The following is a 24518-nucleotide window of genomic DNA, read 5'->3' as shown; positions in this document are numbered from 1 at the left end:
GACACAGGAGACATAAGAGACCCGGGTTCGATCCCTGGGTCAGGAAGATCCTCTGATGAAGGGAAAGGCAACCCACTCCAGTACTCTTGCCTGGAGAATCCTATGGACAGAGGAGCCTGGCAGGCTACAGTCCATGGGGTCACAAACAGTTGGATACGACTGAAGCAACTTAGCACGCACGTAAGAAATATACATTTGGTCTTGTCCACAGGTCCCAACTTCCAGCTCATAGAACTCTTGGAATTTCCTAAGTGTAAGAGACAAAGGTGTCTTTGTTATGTGAATGAGGTGACTTTTAGAAGCACCAGGCTGGAGGCTGCGTGTGTGTGTGTTAGTCACTCAGTCGTGTCTGACTCTTTGCAACCCCATGGGCTGTAGCCAGCGAGTCTTCTCTGCCCATGGAATTCTCCAGGCAAGAATACTGGAGGGCGTTGCCTTTCCCTTCTCCAGGGGATCCTTCCAACCCAGCAATCAAACCTGGGTCTCCCGGATTGCAGAGAGAATCTTTACCATCTGAGCCACCAGGGAAGCCCAGGCCGGAGGCTAGCTGCCAGGAGAACCAACTGTGTGACTAGAGGGTTGGGGCTTTCATTCCATCCCCCAGATTTCCAGGGAGAGGAGAGGGGCTGGAGGTTGAATCAGTCACCAATGGCCGATGATTTTATCCATCACAACTATATAATGAAGCCTCCATAAAAGCCCCAAAGGACAAGTTTTTGTTCCTTTTTGGAGAGCTTCCGCATTGGGGAACCAGAATGCTTCTGTGTGCCACGCTGGCTTCACGCTTCAGGAGGACAGAAGCCTCTTTGTTCAGGACCCTGCTGTGTGTATCTCTTCATCTGGTTCTTGGTTCACATCCTTTAAGATCCTTTCATAATAATTCGGCCGTTTAGTGAGTAAATGGGTTTTCCTGAGTTCTGCAAGCCATTCTAGCAAACTGATCAACGCCCAGGAGGGGGTCGTGGGAGCGTCTGATTTAGAGCCAGTCTGTCAGAAGTGCAGGTAACACGCAAGCTTCAGACAGCAGCCTGACGGGGGTGATCTTGTGGGACTGAGCCCTTCACCTGCGGGATCGGACTCTGTCTCCAGGTGGACAATGTCAGGGTTGAGCTGAACTCTTGGACAGCTTGCTGGCAACAGAATCGCTTGCTGGTGAGGGAAAACCCATGCACGCTGGAACTGGGTCCAGAAACCCCATCCAGGTTCTATTACGGGGGGAACAAAACCAACCTCAGTGAAGAGGTAAAGCAGGTAACCAGTGAGCTCTGGAACTCACTGGGTGCCAGGTGCCAGGGTGAGTGGCAAGAGCAAGAGGCCCACCAAACAGTGTGGAAATCACACTGGTGGGGCTGACCTCCCAGGCTGTGCCACATCTGAGCTGCAAGGCGATGGACAAGTGACTTTCATCTCTGAGCTTCACCTCCTTCTTATAAAATAAAGCAACAACAAGAAGCCAATAATACTACTGGGCACAGTGGCAGCGGCAGCCACCCTTTCACTGAGCACTCACTCTGCAGCAGGTGCCGCACAGATACTTGCTAAGCACCATCTCACTTAATCCTGAGAACACCTGGGGGATGTTACTAACTCCAGTTTATGGAGAAGGTGCAGAGCTCAGAAACAGCCCAAGGTCACCTAGCTGGAGGGAGTGGCGGGGTCTCAGTTCAAAGCCAAGTCCATCTGATGGCCCTGTTCTTTGGAAAGAATAATGACCTCAAGTGACTGCCACGAACATTAGGAGATGAAATACAATATGGAAAGTGCTCTGGACGCCCCACATAAACAGCAGTCAGGATAAACGAGCCCACTCTTCACTGCAGGTCAGCATCCTGGCCGCCCTCTCTAGCCACTGGGCGTGCAGCTCCCTGTAGCCTCCTCCTTCCCTTGCATCAGAGACCTCATCATCTTGGCATGACCCCCGGTAAGGGCGTGGGGAGGCCGCCCTCCTGCACTCACCTTCTCAGGACGGCGATCTCATTCTCAATGCTGCTTTCTTTGCCCTTCAGCGCCTTCTTGGGAATACACTTGACCGCAAAGAGTTTTCCAGTTGCCTTCTCTTCAGCTAAGACCACTTCCGAAAATGCCCCACTGTGAAAAGAGAGGGAGAAAAAGAAGCAGATTAGATTGAGGAGATCTGGGGATCCCTGACAGGTCCTCTGATTCCACTTCCAAAATCAAGTGTAATAGCAACAATAAGAAGGATCCCTGGTGATTTGTTTAATCCAACCACACTCCTAACCAAACATCTTTATGCAAAGAGTAAACAGAGGCAAGGGTGACCGCTTGCAAAGGGACACGGGGATGTCCATGTGGGTGTGGCCACCTCCCCCTGTCAACTGCCACTCTGATAACAGCCAAGCGATGATAACTCAGGAGTCACAGGAATGCTCCAGGAAGGTTCCTGCAGAAAAGACTGCACCCATCTGAAGCTGTCGGCACCCCCAACCTCAAGTAGACAGGAATGTCTACATTCCTCCCAGGCCCTTTCAGTCCCAAGAAAATTTCGGAGCACTTAGCAAACTTGCAATTAATTCTCACAGATAGGTAAAAGTGTAATTAATGTGTACAATGTGTGGTATTGACATGGGTTAATTAATTGGCAGGGCTGTGCATGGCTGCAGTGAGCAGCTTATTTCTCTTCTAAGTCAAACAAAAACAAACATGATGCCCTGAGTCAGGGAGACTTTCCTGCCTGAAAACATAAATCTTTCTCTGTGAGGTCAGAGCCCCAAACTGAAAATGTAACCAGAACATTTCAGGCCCAGAGATTACCTATCTCCTGAGAGGTGGTCCATGAGTGCCAGAGGCTGCCTTGTCCCTCCACCTGCCACCTTCTCTATCTCCAGCAGAAAACCTCTGGGTGCCACTCTCGGGAGGGGGCACAACTTCCCTAATGACTCAAACAAAAACAGACACCTTCCTTGTCTGCTGCAGATCTCAGTAACATGGGTTTTGTGCAGGCCACAGAAAGTCACTGAGTCATTCTTGGTCTCCAGACTTGCAGGAGCAACTCCTGTTTCCTTTGAGAGACACTAAACACAGCGGCTAAACAATTATGATCAGAGACAAGCTCTCCTGCATCAAAAGAAGCCACTAGAAGGACCAATGTCATCCCAACACTGGTGCCTTGGGGCCTTTGTTCTTCAGTCAACCTCCAAGAGATGCCTAAGCAATGGATGAATGGATAAAGAAGATGGGGTGCATATACACAATGGAACACTGCTCAGCCCTAAAGAAGAACAAAATAATGCCATTCGCAGCCACATAGGTGGACCTGGAGATCATCATACTGAGTGAAGGTAAGTCAGACTGAGAAAGACTCACACCATGTGATTCTGCTTAGTGAGAAATCTGAAAACAAGGCACAAATGAACCTATCACAAAACAGAAAGAGTCACAGATGTAGAAAACTTATGGTTACCAAGGGAAAAGGGGGCACGGGGAAAACTGGGAGATTGGGATGGACACATATTCACTACTATACATAAAACAGGTAATAAAGACCTTCTGCATAACACAGGGAACTCTACTCAATACTCTGTAATGGCCTATATGGGGAAAGAATCCAAAAAAGAGTGTATGCGTGTATATGCTTAACTGATTCACTCTGCTGTATACCTGAAATTAACACAACATCGTAAATCAACTAAACTCCAATAAAAATTAATTTAAAAAAAAAACAACAACAGATGCCTAAGCAAGAGCGGACTTTTCTCTCCCCATCCTGTGCCACCTGACGGAGATAGGCATCTGTCCTGGAGCAGAGACATACTGATAGACAGATTTTAAATCCTTTCCAGTGGGAGGAATTCACCACTGAGTGCAATTAACTGTGAGTCTTCAGGGCAAGTGTTCCTCCTGAACCCCAACTCTTGAGAGAGGAGTCTGTCTTCCAGGCCTGCATCTAATTATAGAAAGCCGAGAGACAGAAGATCCGTAGCCCACGAAGACCCAAATGGCACACGTCAGAGCAGATATCTGCCCACGATCTCCGGCCAGGTCACAGTCTCCCCAACCCTCCACATGCCTGGCATACACAGACACCTTCTCGACTCAGCCAGAACAGCAATTATGAAACGGAAATACATAAAACCCAGGGCAGATTTATCAGAGTGATATATGGTACTAGACATTCCCAGTGGCATTTGGTCACTGCCAATGGCTTTTGTCCAAAAAAGCCAGTTCATAACAACTTGAGGGAATCCTCCAGCCAGCAGCTGCTCTTCCTGCTCATGTGTGTCTGGGGATGAACTGAGGTGAATTCTCCTCCCAGTGAGGGCTCCTAGGCAGAAGGAATGTGAAGGGTTATGGACTCGCTCCTGGGGAAAGGGGGGGGGGGGAAGGAGGGATTGGGATTGGTACACATATACTACTGATACTATATATAAAGCAGATAGCTAAGGGGAACCTGCTGTGCAGCACAGGGAACTCTTCTCAGTGGTCTGTGGTGGCCTAAATGGGGAGGAAATTCAAAACAGTGGGGATGTATGTATACATATGTGTGCTAAGTCACTTCAGTCATGTCCGACTCTGCAACCCCAAGGACTAGAGCCTGCCAGGCTCCTCTGTCCACGGAATTCTCCAGGAAAGAATACTGAAGTGAGTCACCATGCCCTCCTCCAGGGGATCTTCCCGACTCAGGGATGGAACCCGTGTCTCTTACGTCTCCTGCACTGACAGGTGGGTTCTTCACCACTTGTGCCACCCGGGAGGCCCAGGTATATATATAGCTGTACAGCAGAAACTAGCACAGCATTGTAACGGAACTATCTTCTAATAAAAATTAATTCTTAAAAAATGGTTACATTGGAAAAATTTGACAAGCCTTTTCACTCCTTACCTCTCTAAAGGAGAAAGAAGTTATATGAATAACTGGAGGCACTGGATGTTACATACCACTTGACAGTTACAAAGTGCTTTGGCCCATTTCAATGAATCCAATTCATATGGCAACCCAAGAAGTGCACAGGAAGTTACTGTCCTCTGTTTTGCAGAGGAAGATACTGAGGCCCAGGCGAGAAAGGTCAGAAAAGAAAACGCAGGTTTCCTAACCTTTCCCAGGTCCTTTTCAAGACACTCTGCTGGGCTGCTAGCAGGGAGCCTGCCCCACAAGAGGGGCAGGTGGCAGGAAGGGAGGGCTAGACACTGCCTTTAGGTGAGCCGTCTCCTGTCCTCCCACCCCAAGGGTGCAAACCCACCTCGCGGCCTCGCTGAGCCAAACGGTGTGCATCTATCCAGCTTTAAGCTTTCCAAAGACAGAGCTCACTGGTCTTCAGGGGATATAAAGTAAGCATAAATTGCTATTGTTCCTACAATAAACATAAATCACTGGAAGACACTTTCCCATTCCAAGAAAGCTAATTAAAAATATCAGAAGCTCATGAATGAAGAGTGGGGGCACTTTCAGTGTAATTACACAACAAAGTCAGGCATGTGTCTGCTTGTGTGCAGTAGGGGAGAAGGAGAGGGAGACAGGCAGAAAGAGGAAGGCTGGGAAGGGGCTGGTCACGGGAAGGAAGACAGCAAGAAAAATTATCTGAGAGCCAGAAAGTCTCCAGACAACCCAGGGAAATAAATTCCTAAGAACGCAAGTAGGGACTGAGAGTTACCAAGTTATACAAAATACAGGGAGGTCAGAGCAGGTCGCACTCCACAGCTGTAAGATACAAGGGCTGGGCATTTCATACTGGGCGGGACAGCCTTCCAGCCAGACTGAGCCACACCTGAAGCTTGAACTGGCGGTCTGTACGGGGGCCGCTCCTGCCTGGCACCCCCTTGTCCTCCCTCCGTGATCTGACTCCTCCCTTTGTCACCCCTTGACTAGAACCAGGAGGGCTGGCCACTGGAAGGTGGCAGGGGTTGACCAAATGCTAAACCCAGGGCTCTCCTGCTGCTCATCCTATCAGTCTCTTGTGTGACCTCTGACGGCGGTAGCCTCCTTCCTAAAACTCCCTCCTTCCTGGTTCTACGACCGCTCTCTCCTCCCATCTGTACATCCAGCTTCTCTCATTGCCACCTGTTCCTCCTCTTATCAAATGTCAGCGATCCCCTAAGTCCCATCCTCAGCCCAGCCTTCATCCTACTCTATGCCCTCCCCCGGAAAACCTGGGGGTGTTTCCTGTTTCCACACCACCACCCATCTCCTCATGGTCCCCTAACGTTGATCTAAATTGTAACCTCCCTCATCTCATCTCGTGTGCAAATCTCATCTTTCCAGCTGCCTACTAGGGCCCTAGTATCTTCTTCCCCAAACTTCTATCGCTTATACCCACTCTTATTTCTATAGATCCAGGAAACCAGCCTAGAACTCAACCTCATTCCTTTCCCACTTCCACCACCAAGTAGATCCAGGTTTTCACTAACAAGACTCTCAGATGACTGTCTGTCTTTCCATCCCTACACCACTGCTTTGAGTTCCAGTTATTCCATTCAGGACTCTCTCCTGGCTCCTCTGGCCTCAGCAAGCCTACTTCCCACCACTATCTTCTACCTATTCCTGGAATTATTTTTCCAAAGCAAAGATCTGATTATGTGACTACCCTACTTAAAACACTGAGACTTCAAGCCTACACAGGATAAAGTTTAAACTCCTTTGCAGGTTTCCATGGCATTCAACAGGCTTCCTGGTGGCTCAGACGGTAAAGAATCTGCCTGCAATGCAGGAGATCTAGGTTTGATCTCTGAGTCAGAAGATCACCCGGAGAAGGAAATGGCAACCCACTCCAGAATTCCTGCCTGGAGAAGTATATGCACAGAGGAGCCTGGCGGGCTACAGTCCACAGGGTTACAAAGAGTCGGACACGACTGAGTGACCAACACTTTCACTTCCATGACATTCAAAGCTCTCCCCAATTTGACCCCAACCTGCAAGCTCCTCCACCACCAAGCCATCCCCAGCAAAAACGTGCCCCACCATGCACACATCATCTCCACTCAACCACAAAGGTCAGCTGGCATTTCCCAAATACACCCATGCCCTTTCATACCACTTGAGATAGGTTCCAGTCCACCCACCTCCTCTCTTTCTTGAATACCATTCCTTTTTCTTTCTGCTTGGCAAAACTCTGTTTCTATGGGAATGGCACCCCACTCCAGTGTTCTTGCCTGGGAAATCCCATGGATGGAGGAGCCTGGTAGGCTACAGTCCATGGGGTCGCGAAGAGTCGGACACGACTGAGCAACTTCACTTTCCCTTTTCACTTTCCTGCACTGGAGAAGGAAATGGCAACCCACCCCAGTGTTCTTGCCTAGAGAATCCCAGGGACGGGGGAGCCTGGTGGGCTGCTGTCTATGGGGTCACACAGAGTCGGACACGGCTGACGTGACTTAGCAGCAGCAGCAGTTGATATATTTCCTTATCTTTGAAGGCTTTTTTAATTGTCTTCCCCTCAGACAGAATGAAGCCGTCATTCTGAGGCTCACACACTTGACTCAAACCTCTATTGCCTTATGCACACATGCCATTTGTGGCCTTTTGTGTGCTTGCCTATATGAGAGCAGAACTCCTAAGCTGTTCTCTTCTGTGTCTCCATTCCTAACAATGTTTGGCGCTGAACGATGCCCAAGGCAGTTTGATGATCACCATTACATGAGGCTCTCCTCAGATTCTCCCCTGTGCTGCAGATGGACCGAGTAAATGATGTTCTCCAAAGACCTTCCACTCGGTGTAGGGGAAAAATACTGTTCCTTCCCACCTTTATAATGTAGTCCTCTGAGTTTCTATGCAAGCCTATGCAGAAAGATCCTCAAAGGTTTCTCTTGAAGCATAAAAATTCTTTGCACCTTTCCAGATATATTTTAAACTGTGTGCCTATGTACCTGAATGCTTAAATCATATTCTACAGTTGAATAATCCTGAGGACACTAATTTGTGAATTTATGGCATGATATTTCTCCCCATAAATCATTATCTTGATTATAGAAGTAAAATTTGTTAGGAAAATGGAGAGGGCAGATTTTTAGATAGGTAAAGGACCTTAGGAAATGCACAATCATGGGGGAAATTAAAATCCCAGGGACTTGAAAACGGTATTTCTTCAAGTTGTGACAAGATATTTCTTTGAGTTTCAAAGAACACTACTCTATTTTTTAAAAACACACCACATTTCCAATTAAATTAAATCTTTATGATGAATTACTGAAAAGGTCAAAGAAAAAAAATTCTTCGTGAAGTGCTAAATATTTTCATCTCCTGAAGATAAGCTGCACAAATTACAAAAGCTGAATCTTTCCCCCTTTTCTTCCACATTTCAAAGCAAATCACATCATTACCCGGAGGGACACCTTACTCTGATTGTAAGCCAGGCACATTGGAGAAAATAAACAATCTTTCGAGAGCTGAATTTCCAAGACTCGAGGGAAATGTCATATTTTCTATATTGACTAAAGAATTCCTCTCGCTTCTAACTTCATAAATAATGGCTCTGAAAAACACTGCTTTGTTTTTGCTTTATCTAGTTAGTCGTAAGAATGGAACCCTGGTGTTGTAATGAGAACGATCCACGCCATAGACTATAAAGACTGCAAAGTTCAACCAGTGGTTGGCACCCAATCCTCTATGAGCGAAATGATTCCCAACTCCCAACTGACTAACGGGAAGACAAGCAAAGGAGCGGGCCAGGTTCCAGAAAGTCCTTATATTCTTGAGCTCCCTAGAAAAGCAGCACAAAATCCATGTGCATCAAGGATGCCTTGCTTTAAATAGACATTTAAGGGTTTTGTGAATCACAGTTAGACATTTACCTTCCAGGTGTTAAAGAAAACTGCTAGAGCCATTCAGACCACCTACCTCCAATTGTGCTGCAATATATTGAGACTAGAACTCAGAGCAAAGCCACACCCACAGATTCACTGGATAGCACAACTACTATCAATTCTGATCATAAAAAGTAAACACAAGAATCTATAAGGAGGAGGGATAAATTAGGAATATGGGATAACAGATATATACCACTACATATAAAGTAGATAAACAAGGATTTACTGTATAGCACAGGGAACTATATTCCATATCTTGTAATAATATATAATGGAAAATCTATAATGAAATATATACGCACATATATATGGACAACTGAATCACTTTGCAGTACACTTGAAACGAACACAATATTTTAAATCAACTATACTTTAATTTTTTAAAAAGAGGATCTCTGGATTCTGCTTTCTCGGTTTCTATGATCTATAATCTGAAGTTGTTAAGAACAAATATCAGGTAGTACCTAAGAAGAGGAGCTGATGTGCCGGCTCTCCTAAGCGCACATAATGTTAAAATAAACTCTTTTCACAAACAAGAGCAACTGCATCACAAAATATGCAAACATTTAGTCTCTGACTACCTGCTATGACTTGTATATTTTTGGTGCTCCCCACATGTCCATATGACTGACCTGGGGAAACCTCTAAAAGACACCGCTGATTTTTAAGCAAAATCAGGAATTCCAGGGCTGTCTTTCTGATTCTGAGAGTACACTAAAGTGGCCACTCGATAAAATTATATCCATCTCAAATTAGACCAAGAAATAATCAGATGCTGCTGAAATGATCTGCCCTATTAGTTCAGAGCCAGCTATTACTTGTCCATTGAGTTTCCAAGCTTCTGAATCATTCTACATGCAAATCAGATTGGCTGTGTTATTATCTTTATTAACACCATCACCTCTAGCCCACTGCCACTACTAAAATGTGCAACTGGACAGACAGATGTTACCCCAGGCTCTGGACCATAAATCTAAAATATTCTTTTCCACTAAGCCTACTGTTTTTCCCAGTGTCAGGCCAGGACAATATTAAGGGCTGATGGGAAAGAAAAGAAAAAAATCTAAACAGTAGAAATGAAGTTGGTAATATTTGGCTTGAGACAGCAGAGAAACAAACAGGTGCCTTTGAGACCTCTTGTTCCAGAGCAGAATCAATTCTTAAAATAGGAAAACCTGTGTGCTCACCCCAACAGTTGTCTTACTGACCCCAGAGAATCCAAATGGATAATAACAGTAGTGGAGTCAGATGGTCTCAGTGTCTAAGCTCTCCAGGCAGAAATTAGGCAATTTTAGAAGTGGCAATAACTCTTTCTGGTAGAATCTTCACTTAAATATCTTCACTAATTCATATGCCACACGTGACATTGTATGCTAATTCAGTCCAGTGACCTAAAGAAAGACATGCCCGATATGAATAAAGCTCTGACAAGCAAGCAGAAAGAGAAGTCTTAATTCATCAACAAATATGTGTGCATGAAAACTGGCATCTCTTCATTAATAGATATAACATCTATTACTTTAAGTGTGTTTCCTCAAACCCTCCATTTGACAATTACATAGTACTCACTTGAGCAACTGAACTGAACATGATAGTTCATAGCGACGCTTCAGCTAGAAGTAATACAAACTTCCTTTTTTCAAGAAAAAAAAGTATAACAAGCCCTCATTAATTTTGACCTGTGTCTCACCAGCCAGCTCACATAAGTGACATTTTCTTAACTTTAGTAAGGAAGACTCCCATTAAAAATAGCTATTCTTTTTCACCCAGAAATACCCTCTTCTTCTTCAACTGGCAAATTCCACAACGACTAGCCCCCAGATTCGAAAACAGCTTCAAGAGCCATGACAGAAATGTTCTAAACATTCATCCAATTAGTGTGATTGTTGCCCAGATCAATTCTCATTCCAAGTACATCCCGCATCTGAAACCACTGGAGCGGGCGATGGCGACACTCGTCACAGGGAAAGCTGCAAAACGGCACTGTCCTGCGGGTGACAACTTGGGTTCCTTAAGGTTTTTCTTGGTGCTAAATCTTTCCAGCTAACTGCTTCACTGATCCAATTGCAGAAGAGAAATAAATTCCAAATGAATGCCTCCTGCCGTATTTTAAAGAACATACTTCATTTAATAGCACAACTTTCCCCTTCACGTCTCTGCTGTGGTCCCACGTCTTCTCTCTGCGCTTCTCCAGTCACTTGTGAAAGGCTGATTTGGAACTTGAGTGAGTCAGTCATTTTTTCCTCAGCACATCCACAGGGAGCATTCATGGAAGCCTGGTTTTTGGAGGAGATGGCGGAATAAAAGATTCCGTTCTGGGATTGCAGAATCTCCCTGTAGCCATGGCTAAAGGGCCGGCAACACTGAAAGGCACACAGGGCATCCTTGTGGGTCACACATGCCTTTGCTGTGAGAGCGCCTTTTACTTGGGTGATGGGGTGATGACTTGGATGAAACTAAACTCCCAGTATCTTCTCTATGTTCCTGGTCAACCGTGCAGACCTACGAGGCCGGCAGCCTTCATAGATCTCCTGTTTGGCCAAGATTCTCCGGACCGACGTGGCTCTTCAGAATGCCCCGGCCCTTTCTCACTCCCGCTTCTCATGGCGGGCTAACCAGGCCTAGTGTGCGTTCACGTCCCCCTGCTAAGAAGGTCCAGCTTCCCCAATGCCGAGTCCACAGGCTTCCGAGGGACGGGGAGCGAGGGGTGGGCAAAACCACAACCCCGAAGCCAGGAGGGGCATTCACGTTGACCCAGCTGGCCATGCCTCATACGGTCATTTTTACTCATTGGTAGGCTTGTATGTGAAGCCCTCTTTTAAGCTTCTTTGAATTCTTGCTCAGGGCCGATGCAGTAATAGGTAACTTCAAGGGAAATGCCCTTGAGCTCCATGACAACCAAACTTACACAACAAGGTACCCTTTCATTAGTCCTTCAAGCTCCCCCATTAAAAAAATAGAGAGAGAGAGTCCTTATTGGCATAATAATTACTACATTGAAAAGACATTTGGTTGTATCTATAGAAAGAAAACAGGAGGCCTAATAAAACTTGGTTTAAAAAAAATTAATATAAGTTTGAAGTAGCAAAGCACTGTAAATATCCTAAATATCATCAAACCTCAGAGATATTGCAGCTTTTGGTTTGAGACCACCAAAATAAAGCAAATATCACAAAAAAGTCACATGAATTCTTTGGTTTCTCAGTGCGTATAAAAGTCATGCTTATGCTACAGTCTATTAGGTATACAACAGCATTACATCTCAAAAAGCAATGCACATACCTTAATTTTAAAATATTCATTGCTGAAAAGTGCTAACATCTGAGCCTTCAGTAAGTTGTTGTCTTTTTGCAATAGTGACATCAAACATCACTGATCACAGGTCACCATCACAAACACTCTAATAGTTCAAAAGTTTGAAACATTGTGAGAATTGCCAAAATGTGACACAGAGACAGGAACTGGGCCAATGTTAGAAAAATGGCACCAACAAACTTGCTCAATGCAGGGTGGCCCCAAACCTCCCACTCAGTAGAAAATGCAGTGAAACACAATAAAGTGAAGCAAAACAAAATGAAGTCTGCTTGTGTCCAGCAACAGGAAACTGACTGAGTAAATTACAGCCTAAAAATACACGGAACTATTATGCAGTCATTTAAAATAGTTAAGCAGACTTAACGTGGGCCAATATGGAATTGTACCCAAGATACATTGTTAAGTGAAAAAATAAATGTGTAGAGCAGTGTCTTTTGTGTTATTGTTTGCATCACACACACACACACACACACACAATTTATGAGAAGACAGACAAGAAGCAAGTAACACTATTTCTTCCAGAGAGAGTCCTAAGAATGAGGCTTGCTGGAAGACTTCCTTCCCATCCATTTTACTAAGTACCCAGTGTATGTACATGCACTGTTTTTCCATTAAAAGTTACTTAATGAGGTAGAGAAAATTTTGGAAAAAGACAGAGAATAATCAGTAACTATCTATGCAAAATGACTACCCAGCTAGCTAAAGGCTTATACTAGAAGTCTAGTTGGATTAACCAACTAGCCATATGTTATTGACAAAACGTCAGCAACAATCCCATTACAGAGCCAAGTTCACGCTTGTGCTGGGTGGATAACCCGCCTGTCCAAATTGGGTTGGTATGAACTAGTGACTCAGCCTCTCAACCTGTCTCACAATAGCCCGAACACCTTCACCAATGCAGAAATTCAATGGCTTTTTTGAAGAAAAACCTCTTCTTCACAGAGATCATTCATACATAACACTAGGAAACTCATGCTAGGGCAAGAGAAATTTGAAACAGGCCCTGAAGGATGAGTGTGTTTCAACAGACACAAACATCAGGGAAACAGAGCAAAGTCAGGAAAGACTAGTGGACAAAAGCAGAACAGTGTGGCAGCTGTCACACGCGAGAGGAGCGTGGGAGGAGGGAAATTTACCAGGAGGAGACAAGGCTAAGAAATGCTATGTGTGCTCATGTGCGTGTAAAGCTACAAAACACACCCTCTCTGTTCACAGCACTGCAGCACCCTTTGGTAGACAGAACAGTGTCCTCCTAAAGACGACCATGCTCTAATCCCTGGAGCCTGTGAATATTAGCTTCACGGCAAAAGGGACTTGGCATCTGTGACGAGGTTAAGGGATTTAAAATGGGGAGAGTACCCTGGATTATCTGGGTGGCTCAATGTAATGACAACGGCCCTTACAAGTGGGAGGCAGGAAGGTCAGAATCAGAGAAGGACATGGGGTTCCAGAAGCAGCAGTCAGGGGGCTTCCCTGGGGGTCCAGTGGTTAAGACTCCATGCGCCCAGTGCAGGGGGCCTGTGTCGAACCTATGGTCAGGGCACTAGAGCCCACATGCATGCATGCTCCAAGTAAGACTCAGGGCAGGGGGAGGGAGACTGGGAGACGAGGGAGGCAGGGAGAGAGAGAGAGGTGGGGCGGGGGAGAGAGAGAGAGAGGAAGGAGCGGTGGTTGGAGTGATGCGAAAGGGGCTGCGAGCTGAGGAACAGAGGCAGCCTCTAGAAGCTAGGAAAGCCAAAGAAGAGGTTTTCCCCAAGGCCCTCCAGAAGGAACAGAGCCCTGCAGTTTCTCGGCTTTAGCCCTGTAACACCCACTTCAGAGCTGCTGACCAGAACTAGTAAGTCACTAGGTCTGTGGTAATCTGTCATACCAGCAATAGGAAACGAATCCAAATCTCCAGTATCCGTAGTTATCCCCATTTTACAGACGGGAACACTGAACTCATCAAGGTCCAAGAACTTGCCCAAATCCCAAATCTCAAATCAAGGACTGGAGGAACCAGGATTCAAACCCAGGTGTAAGGGTGGAAGAGAAAGCAGCCGCCGGACAGAGAACTTGCAGGCACACTGTGAACATCATGAATGTCAGACGGAAGAGTGTCACTTCATGCAGCGGGTAGTCAGAAGGCGTGAGGTTCTGAACAAACAAGGGAAATGAACAGAGCTGACTGACATTCTCAACCCAGTCCAAGGTATCACAGGTAATCTTGCATGTCTGTTTTCCTCATTCTGAATGGAAACAGAGATGGGTCCTCCCTGTCACAGTGATATGATATGGCTTTGCCCTGCAGGACATTCATTGATGGCAAACATTTCCCTATTTGTAGTCCTGAATAGTATAAAAACAATTTTCACGAGGAAAATTCCCTTCTCTTTCTTTTTTACTTTAGTGGTTGTTCCTAATTGGCTGCATCGCCCTACACTAAGCTGATGAAATGGTCCACACATATTCCCATCATTGAGCTGCACGTTGAACAGGCTGGAGACAGAACCTGGATGCAGGTTATTCTGTGCTTCCTTATAGGTGCAAAGTTTCAGCCCAGAGAACAATGTTCTTCCCCTAAAAAGATTGGTTATTGTGAAAAGAATGAAGCGTCCCTAACCTAGATTATCACCAACCACCACCACCATCAACATCATCATCTATACTGATTACTAAAGAAAAGTGAAAAGTGAAAGTGAAGTTGCTCAGTCGTGTCCGTCTCTGCGACCCCATGGACTGCAGCCCACCAGCCTCCTCTGTCTCTGGGATTCTCCAGGCAAGAATACTGGAGTGGGTTGCCATTTTCTTTTCCAGGAGATCTTCCCGACCCAGGGATTTTACCCGTCTCTCGCATTGTAGGCAGACGCTTTACCGTCTGAGCCACCAGGGAAGTCCACTGCTTACTAAAGCCTTATTAAAAGCTTACTTTGAAAACTCTTTGCCAACAGTTTTCTGATTCTACCAATAACCCTGTGTGACTGCATCATACCCACGTGACAATTGACAAAACGGAAGCTCCAAGAGCTTCAAACTTTTGCTAATCAGTTAATCAATTGACAGTCAAACTCTGGTTTGATGCCAGAGCCACGCTTTTTCATTTATAAAACTATGCCACCTCCTCAGGTAGAGTTAATTTCATAATTCATGAAGGGTAAAGAAGAGTGGGTGGGGTGCAGAGGTTTGCCTCACTCTATTTCATCCCCGAATTGTCCAAATTCTCATCCATACTGTGTCAAAGACGATCTGCTTCTAATGGGTAAATTCACTTCTTAACCTGTGAACAGAACCCCAGGAGCCTTGGTTTTCTGACACTGTTTGTCCATTTAAATCCCAAGGAGCCGAGGCACAAAGTTCTCCTTCCCACCTCCGGGAACCCACACGCTGCAGGAGGAGGGTGGGCGAATTTTTAATTTGGACTTTCTGTCAATGTTCCTAAACTACTCCTCCAGGTTTTCAAATTAGGCCCCCTCCTTACTGCCTTTATGTCTTAATATCCTACACACTCATGTTCATTCCTTTCAAAAGTATAAAAACTCAGTAGACTCGAGATCAACACTGAGGGGGCCCCACCTGCTGAGCCCTTCTCTTCCTAAACTGCCCACACACCCCATTCTTCATCTCCCCATGAAGGGAACCAACTTAATCTTCAAACGCAATGGCCAAGTGCTCCGTTTCCTTGTAGTAGCATCATCACATTAACATTATCCCAGATCAAAGAAAAGTTCCTACATCCATCCACAGGCTCTAGCTTCTTGCTGGAAAGCTTTACTTGCTTGTCAACCACAGACACACCAACTACTAAACAATTTGCTGCGAGGGGCTGATGACATTATCTCCAGCCAAACACAGTGGTGTGCACCTGCCTAGCAGGGGCCCCCAAAGCACAAGAGCTTCATCTGAGATACTGATACCTCTGCACAGAAAATGAAAGCCAGAAGCCTGGGGATACGGTTCACTGGGCTTTTCTCCATGACTTTACCATGAGACCATCACAGAGACCTGGGAAAGGAATACGGAGGCAACCTTGCTCCTGCCAGCCCTCCCTAAGTCCCAGGCCCCAGGAACGGTGACCTGGATGCTCTGATGCCCAGAGAGGAAACTGGTCCTCTCTGCGTGGCTTCTCCCAATAGGACTGATAAGTACACCTGTCTCTCCCAGTGCAAGAGGGATGCCGTCTTTAGAAACTCCAGGATCCCGTCCCCCTGACAACGCTCTATTCAAGTCCAGGCTCCTTTGAGATTTCTAAAAGGTAAACCAGGGTCAACCCTCCAATCAGTGAGACTCCCCAGAGCTGGGGAGGGACTCCAAAAGGCTTGTCTGCCCCCAGAATATCTCCCCGTATTTGCCCACTAAGGTGCCTGAGCCACTTCTTCGTCTAAGGGACATACCTCCTGCCCTCCCCTCCGAAGTCCAAGTGCATGGCCTGGGCACGTGCCACCTTCACACCTGCTCAGCAGGAAGTCCTTAATGACACTGGGGACCATCTGGAGTTTAAACATTACTCAGCTCTCGGCCGTGAAGATGAACTTCAGTCTCAGAGAAACGAGCTACAAGCGTCACTGACCGCTGTTTCCTGGAGGTGGTGACAGATGGGGGCAAATGTCCCCAGGCCCTGCTGCTGTCTGGGGAGCAGGTCCCCCACCTGTGAGCCCCCAGTGAGGACAAAGGCCAGGCTGCTTGGTCAGCACACATGCAGTGAGCATTTGCCAGACCCTGTGGAGAGGGAGGGAGGCAGATGAAGTGAGCTTTCTGCCCAGGAAGCTCCCAGGCCAGTGAGAAGGGAGATAGACCATAAACAAATGTATATGTCAGGCGCTGGTCAGAGCTAGAAACAAAGATAGAGTGTGGGGGCAAATATATATATAAAATAGCATGGACATTTCTAGATGAGGCGGCCAGGGAAGGTCTCTGTGCTGAGAACTGAATGGAACAAGGAAGAGGGATATTCCAGAAGCATATCTCGAAGACTTTTCCAGGATGAATGCAAGGCCCTGGGCTGGCGAGGGTCCTGGCTTGGTAAAAAGCAGGCAGCCAGGGTGCCTGGAGTGTGGGAAGGAGGAGGGGGAGGAGCCTGGGAAGTTCAGACAGAGCATTAGGACTTCTGGGCCATGGTTCTTGCCTGAGTTATTTCACAAAGCTGCCCAGATGGGCCTCTTTAGGCCTCAGTTTTGCCATCTACACAATGGGGGTTATGTTCTACCTGCTGCACCAAATAAGAGTCGTAAAGGCGATGCACGCCAGGCCCGCTCTCAGACTCCACAGTGAGCAGGGGCTTGAAACCCAAAACTTAACAGCTGTTAAACTTCACAGCAACCCCACACTGTTGCACCCACACCTCCTGCGTGGTGCTGGCTGAAGGGGGAATAAAAATGCCATCTGCATCTCACTGCTCATCTACCAGACACCAAGCTACTGGTCTGCACCCCCTCAGCCCTTCCTGGAACTGGCACTTCACCTTATAATGGCTCAAGTCATATCATATAGATCAACAAGAGGAGGTTATGAAAACACATCAAACACACACACACACACACACACAATGTGATACTAAAATGATTTAACTTTCTTTCTTCATTCGTCACAGACCTGAAAAGTCTGCTTAAAAAGAGAAACTGGATCCACAAATTGTTTACACCATTAAATCAGATCCACTTCTCAAGCAGCAGCAAAATGAACTCCCTTCCTCCAACCCTGGCTGTCTTCCTTTCTTCTCCAGGAACAAATCACTGTGTCTCAACCATCATAAATGACAGGAGAGCAGAATGGAAGAGATCAATTGTCAGGAGGCTTCTGTGCCAGCATTCTCCCGAGGGTAAACATCAGGGACGATTATAATGGCCTTATTTCTTTACTTGATTTTTCAAACAAAAATACCAATCCAGAACTTCCTCCTAAGTGTGAGCAACCGTCGGCTGGCTGTGCCTTTCTTCCCCTCCGAGAGCTTCACAGCATTTGAATGGGAAAGATCAAAGTGTCGTCTTGAAAGAGAAAAAGATGAGAACACATGTCACGGCATCGTTCTTCAGCAGAGCATTTGACACAGCATCCCAGCCAATGTTATTTAGTCAGTGAGTTCCCAGGCCTTAGCCAGGCTGTATTTACATATCAAGAAAACCTGCATTGCTTAAAATTTCCAGTTAAAAAAACAGAACTGGTGGAAATGCTTTAGGAAAAAAGAATTAGAAGGTATGTGTAAGTCAACATTTTCAAGCAGGGCACAAAACGACAAAAAAATCTACTGTAGAACAGAAAATATTCAAGCCTTATGAATTAAAAGTGGGGCAACAGTAGAAGACACTGTCAGCAAAGTAAAAAATAAAGCTAGGATGAGGTAGAAACACAAATTTTGAGTAAAGCTGGAATGGTATATTCATATCATGGAATATTATACAGCTATTGAAAAGAATGAGTTAGTTATATGAATTTATCTAGAGGAATGTAATACTCCTAAGTTAACTATACAGATATCACTGCAACCCATGAGACAAGAGTTAACATCCCTCTAATTTCAAGGGCTTCCCAATAAGACAATTCCAGGGGGCGTAACTTATAGAATCCATGCTCAGCAGAGATACTCTGGTCCTGCAAATTGATGTGAACCAGGATACAAATATGAAGTTCACAGAATGGCCAGTGAACATATTAACTGATGCTAAACCTTCCTAGTGGTCCAGAAAAAACGCTAAATAAAACTTCAACAGAACAGCTTCCTTCTCTAAGGTTGAAAAAAGGTCAATTTATGTGTGAAACCTCCTGTCTACAAACTGTTAATGACATTTTTGGAAATGAACTGGCTATCCCTGTTCAATTTCATTTTAGGAAATCCATCCTTTAGAAATAAAAGCATTCTATAAGGAAACAGATTAAAATATGCTGATTATAGCACTATAAGAAGTAGAAAATAATGAAAACAGCATGAATTTCCAATAATATTGGAATGGTACATCCATAGCATGGACTGTAACATGGGCTGAAAAAGAATGAGTTAGAGTTATATGTATTTATCTAGAGGGATGAAATATTACATGTATCTATAAGAATATAGATACCTCACATAACAAATAAAGATACTCAGCAGAATACTCTGTAGCAATTAAATGATGAGATCTACTTGAATTAACAGGGATAAATCTCAAAAACATAATAATGGCAGAGAAAAATCAGGTTACTAAAAGATACTATAATACTGATGTCATTTATATCACTCTGTTAAACACACATACATACACATCAACCATACAAAGCCTACACTGTGGGATGTCCAGTGTATACATATGGAGTAAAAGTATAAAGACACACAAGAAGAACATACACACTAGCTTCCCATACAAGCTGTTTGTGGGATGGCAAGAGAATGGGACATAGATCCATAACTGTGTGCTGTAACAACAGCATTTTTTGCAATATCGAAAGCAAATATGGTTATATATTAATTAACATTTGCTCAGCCTGGATGGTGGGCCCATAGTAGTCTGTTCATTTAATTTTCAGTGCTTTTTGGTCAATTTGAAATATTTCATGATATTTTAAAATTTCGCCAAAGGCAGAACAGACAGTGGTGCCTTAAGGAACAGTCGTGCTCAGTCACTTGAGTCGTATCTGATTCTTCGTAGCTCATGGACTGTAGCCCATCAGGCTCTTCTGTCCATGAGTTCTCCAGACACGAATAAAGGCATGGGTCACCATTCCCTCCTCCAGGAGATCTTCCTGACCCAGAGAGCAAACCTTTGTCTCCTGCGTCTCCTGCGCTGCAGGCGGGCTGTTTACCGCTGAGCCACCAGGGGATCCCAAGGAACTGGAGAGTCAGGCGCCGATATGGAAGTCCTGGGCCCTGACCCCGTAGCACAGACCCCATTGCACCTACCACCCTCACAGAGCAGTAACAGACTACTCTTCCACTCTCAGTAGCCCTAGACCACACGACGTAGCCTCTCATTTCCTCCTCAGTACAGCACGGATGGTGACACTCCATACCTCGGGAAGCTGTTTGAAGATGGAACGAAAAGCCAGGAATTACACCCTTACTCCCTGGTGTGCTCTGTACCAGAACATCAATTATTCTGATGAGGCAATAGGCCCTAAAACAAGATTTAAAAAAATGCACAAAACATTACAAGAACTCAGAGGAAAAGAAAACAAACTTGGTCTGGCCAAAATGACGCATCAGACTTTTACAAAGCAGAGGCATTTGAGCAACCTCTTAGGAATGACATTTCTAGAGTAAACTCAAACTAGAGAAGGGAGGGCCCTGTTCAGGTTGGGAGGATGAAACCGACAGAGTTAGAACACGACTAAAGATGTCTGGAGGCCGTTAGCATGGGCCTCTGCATGTCGGCCAGAATGTTTTAACTCCTGGCCTCGTGATCTTTGACTGATTTCACAGAGGACTTCATGTTCATTCTCATGAGGAGGACATATCACCTACCCACTAATTATGGTCAAAGAAGGTTAAAGTGCCCGCTTTCATGTCTTTGGGGAACAAAAATCAAGATTCAGGAAACACCGAACAAATGAAAACAAGTCACTCTGGAAATAAGAGCTAAAATTGGTGGGATGGACAGGAAGTGGCTGAAGTTCCAATACTTTTGCCACCTGATGCAAACAGCTGACTCATTGGAAAAGACCCTGGTGTTGGGAAAGATTAAAGGTAAGAGAAGAAGAAGGCAGCACAGGATGAGATACTTGCATGGCCTCACCAACTCAGGGGACATGAATCTGAGCAAACTCTGGGAGACAGAGGAAGACAGAGGAGCCTGGCGTGCTGCAGTCCATGGGGTCACAAAGAGTTGGACACGACGTAGTGACTGAACGAGAAGAAGAAGTTGGAGAATGGAGAAAACATCAAGGGTTGCTGTCATCAGACCCAGAAGGGACAAGGCCTGATCTGATAACCTGGAACAAGAAGCGTCCCTGCGGGAAACAGGAACAGCAGGAGCTTATGTCAGGCTGTGGCTGAGACTGTTACCATTCATTTCACGGCTCTCAGTGTTGTAATGTCTTTCCCAGTAACAGAATCCTGACATCATGGGGGCAGCAATGTGCCCAGGGGCTGGCCATTTCCATTTTGTCCCAGACACACAGCTGGACTCTAGTTCCCAGCTTTTCAGGGACACATGACCACGTGACAGAGCTCTGGCCAATGGGGCATAAATGGATGTCATAGGCCCCTTTCAGGCTGATCCAGAAACATCCCACATAGGACTCTCTACCATTATTTACAACCTGCGCATTCAATGCAGAGGACGGCAGGTCCTCAAGGAAGGTAATACCAAAGAGACAAAATTTGGAGGTTGGTTTGTTCCAACAGCTAACGTAAGTCTAATACACCAAGCTGCAAAGGTAAAATTCCCAATGTCCCTTTGAGCTAAAGGTGGTCCATGAGATTTAAGCCAGGGTCATTGTGTGAGGCTTACAGAAGACCCTTCAAAGGGGGCTGACTTGCTGTGATGCCTATTTCTTTGTCCTTGCTCTTCCTTTGCTTCTGGAGGAAGGGTATGATGGCTGTGTCGCCAGTAGTCAGCTTATGACCCTCAGGATACAAGTCCTTGCTAATGGTGACAGAACAGAAAAAAGAACCTAGGTCTCTGTGTCTTCACAGAGCCACCACGCTAGTCCTGGATTCTCTAATTTTTTTAATTTTTTCTACTTGAAATAATAAGCCCACAATCTGTTCACAGCAGGTTAGTAGAGACTCTTACTATCTTCCAAATCTACTTTACTAATAAAATGGTCATATCTCCCCAATTACACTCATTTCACGTGCCAGCAGGGTAATGCTCAAAATCCTTCAAGCTAGGATTCAGCAGAATGTGAACCGAGAACTTCCAGACATACAAACTGCATTGAGAAAAGGCAAAGGAACCAGAGATCAAACTGCCAACACCCACTGGATCATAGAAAAAGCAAGGGAATTAAAAAAAAAAAAATCAACATCTGCAAAAAGCCTTTGACTGTGTGGATCACGACAAACTGTAGGAAATTCCTACAGAGATGGGAATACCAGACCACCTTATCTGCGTCCTGAGAAATCTGTATGCAAGACAAGAAGAAACAGTTAGAAACAGACATGGAAACAGACTGGTTCCAAATCGGGAAAGGAGTACGTCAGGCTGTATACTGTCACCTTGTTTAATTAACTTATATGCAGAGTACATCATGCGAAATGCCTGGTTGGATGAAGCTCAGGCTGGAATCAAGATTGCTGGGAGAAATATCAATAACCTCAGATATGCAGATGATACTACTTTAATAGCAGAAAGTTAAGAGGAACTAAAGAGCCTCTTGATGAGGGTGAAAAGCAGGTTTAAAACTCAACATTCAAAAAATGAAGATCATGGCACCTGGTCCCATCTCTTCAGGGCAAATAGATGAGGAAAAAGTGGAAACGTGACAGATTTTATTTTCTTGGGCTTCAAAATCACTGTGGACAGTAACTTCAGCCATGAAATTTAAAGACCCTTGCTCTTTGGAAGAAAAGTTACGACCAACCTAGACAGCATATTAAAAAGCAGAGACATTACTTTGTCAACAAAGGCCTGTCTAGTCAAAGCTATGGTTTTTCCAGTGGTCATGTATGGATGTGAGAGCTGGACCATAAAGAAGAATGAGTGCTGAAGAACTGATGCTTTCAAACTGTGGCGCTGGAGAAGACTCTTAAGAATTCCTTGGGCAGCAAAGAGATCAAACCAGTCAATCCTAAAGGAAATCAACCCTGAATATTCATTGGAAGGACTGATACTGAAACTGAATCTCCAAAACTTTGGCCACCTGATTCTAAGAGCCAACTTGTTGGAAAAGACCTTAAGCTGGAAAAGATCGAGAAGAGAAAGGGGCGAGAGGATGAGATGGCTGGATGGCATCACTGACTCAATGGACACAAGTTTCAGCAAACTCAGGGAGACAGTGAAGGACAGGCAAGCCTGGCGTGCTGTAGTCCATGGGGTCACAAAGAGTTGGACACGACTTGGCTACTGAACATACATTTTTTTAAAGGAAAGTGGAAAGTGTTAGTTGTTCAGTCGTGTCTGACTCTTTGCGACCCCATGGACTGTAGCCTGCCAGGCTGCTCTTTCCATGAAATTTTCCAGGCAAGACTACTGGAGTGTGTTGCCATTCCCTTCTCCCAGGGATCTTCCCAAACCAGGGATTGAACTCGCGCCTCCTGTGTCTCCTGCGTCTCCTGCATTAGCAGGCGGAGTCTTTACCACTGCGCCAATGAGTCAATACATTTTTTAAAGGCCTACACAAGAAAGAAGAAAAAGCACAAAGTGTTCTGTCATATTAAGAAAAACAAACCCAATTATGTGTGGATAAAATGAAGATTTTTTTTTTCTCTCCGAGGAATATTTCAATTGTTCACTAGCACACCCAGGGAGAGCATGATCAAGTGGAAATGATCAGCTGGCCTGGTCAAAGCTCTCCACTGGGTAGTGTTTGGAACATTCCCTATTGCGAAGACTTGGAATAGGGACCTGTTACAAATGACCTATGAAAGAGCTCCTAGATTATAAATCTTTGTAATTAGAGACAGAAAATCTCCTTTGAGTTTACTATCAATTCCCTGGCCTCAGTTACTAGACCCCAACTCATCAGTTAGTAGTTATTTACCACATCAAGCACCCCATGAGGAAAGCCAGCAAAAGTCATTTTCTAGTTTATGACCGACCCAGACAGAACAATACGAGAACACAATCACCAGGAAACAAAGAAAGGAAATGTCAGGTGAGAGCAAGTCTTGTTTCCGTTATAATTACACTGCATTCAATAGTTCACTGTTTCATGCCATTTTGCGCAAAACGGGTTTGGTTTGATTCAGTTTGGTTCAGTCCTGACGACTCCTGGTTGTCTCTCCTGCTCCAGGGCTGTTCACAATGACGACACTGGAGCCGCTGTGTTTATCATTAGGAACCTGGTTCCAAATAACTGGACTTTGCTTGCTGACAATCCGTTTAAGCAAATGTGATGCATACAGGTGAGGAAGGGCCAAGGCACAGGGAAACTTCAGAGGCTGGTAATTTCCACGCATCCCCAGCAATGATTATCTCATTTCAGTACAAGGTGGACAAGGATGAATGCACTCAAGGCAGGCTGGGGAGAGAGCTTTGCTTTTTTGCCTGGGTAGTGGTGGTGGTAGTTTAGTCGCTAAGTCGTGTCCAACTCTTGCAACCCCATGGACTGTAGCCTGCCAGGCTCTTCTGTCCATGAGATTCTCCAGGCAAGAATACTGGAGTTGGGTTGCCATGCCCTTGCCTGAGTGGGTCCCTAATATACACTACATCCTCCTGAAAAAAGGTATCACCAGCTCATCATCAAATGGTGATGGTCCAGATTAAGAATACTGATGTGAATGTAAACTTCCTACATCTTCTACTTCCTGTTCTATTTGCCAAGGAGAAGCTTGACACTGAGGGTCCTTTAAGCCTGTGCTCTAATTGTTTGATCCTGGATAATCTCAGAATTCTTAA

The 24518-nt window shown here is 45.3% G+C and overlaps 1 protein-coding gene across 1 annotated transcript in view; it reads right to left on the bottom strand.

The window, feature by feature from the left end:
• Nucleotides 1–24518, bottom strand: part of CAMK1D (calcium/calmodulin dependent protein kinase ID) — a 387393-nt gene that overhangs the window by 227865 nt on the left and 135010 nt on the right. Inside the window, exon 2 of the mRNA XM_052651024.1 lies at nucleotides 1957–2088. Coding sequence (XP_052506984.1) covers nucleotides 1957–2088 — 132 coding nt within the window. The remainder of the gene's footprint in view (nucleotides 1–1956; nucleotides 2089–24518) is intronic.

This window comes from Budorcas taxicolor, chromosome 13 (assembly GCF_023091745.1).
Source record: "Budorcas taxicolor isolate Tak-1 chromosome 13, Takin1.1, whole genome shotgun sequence".
In the NCBI taxonomy this organism is placed as follows: Eukaryota; Metazoa; Chordata; class Mammalia; order Artiodactyla; family Bovidae; genus Budorcas; species Budorcas taxicolor.
The sequence above is the reverse complement of the archived record's forward strand: the minus strand, read 5'-3'. Positions and strand labels throughout refer to the sequence as shown.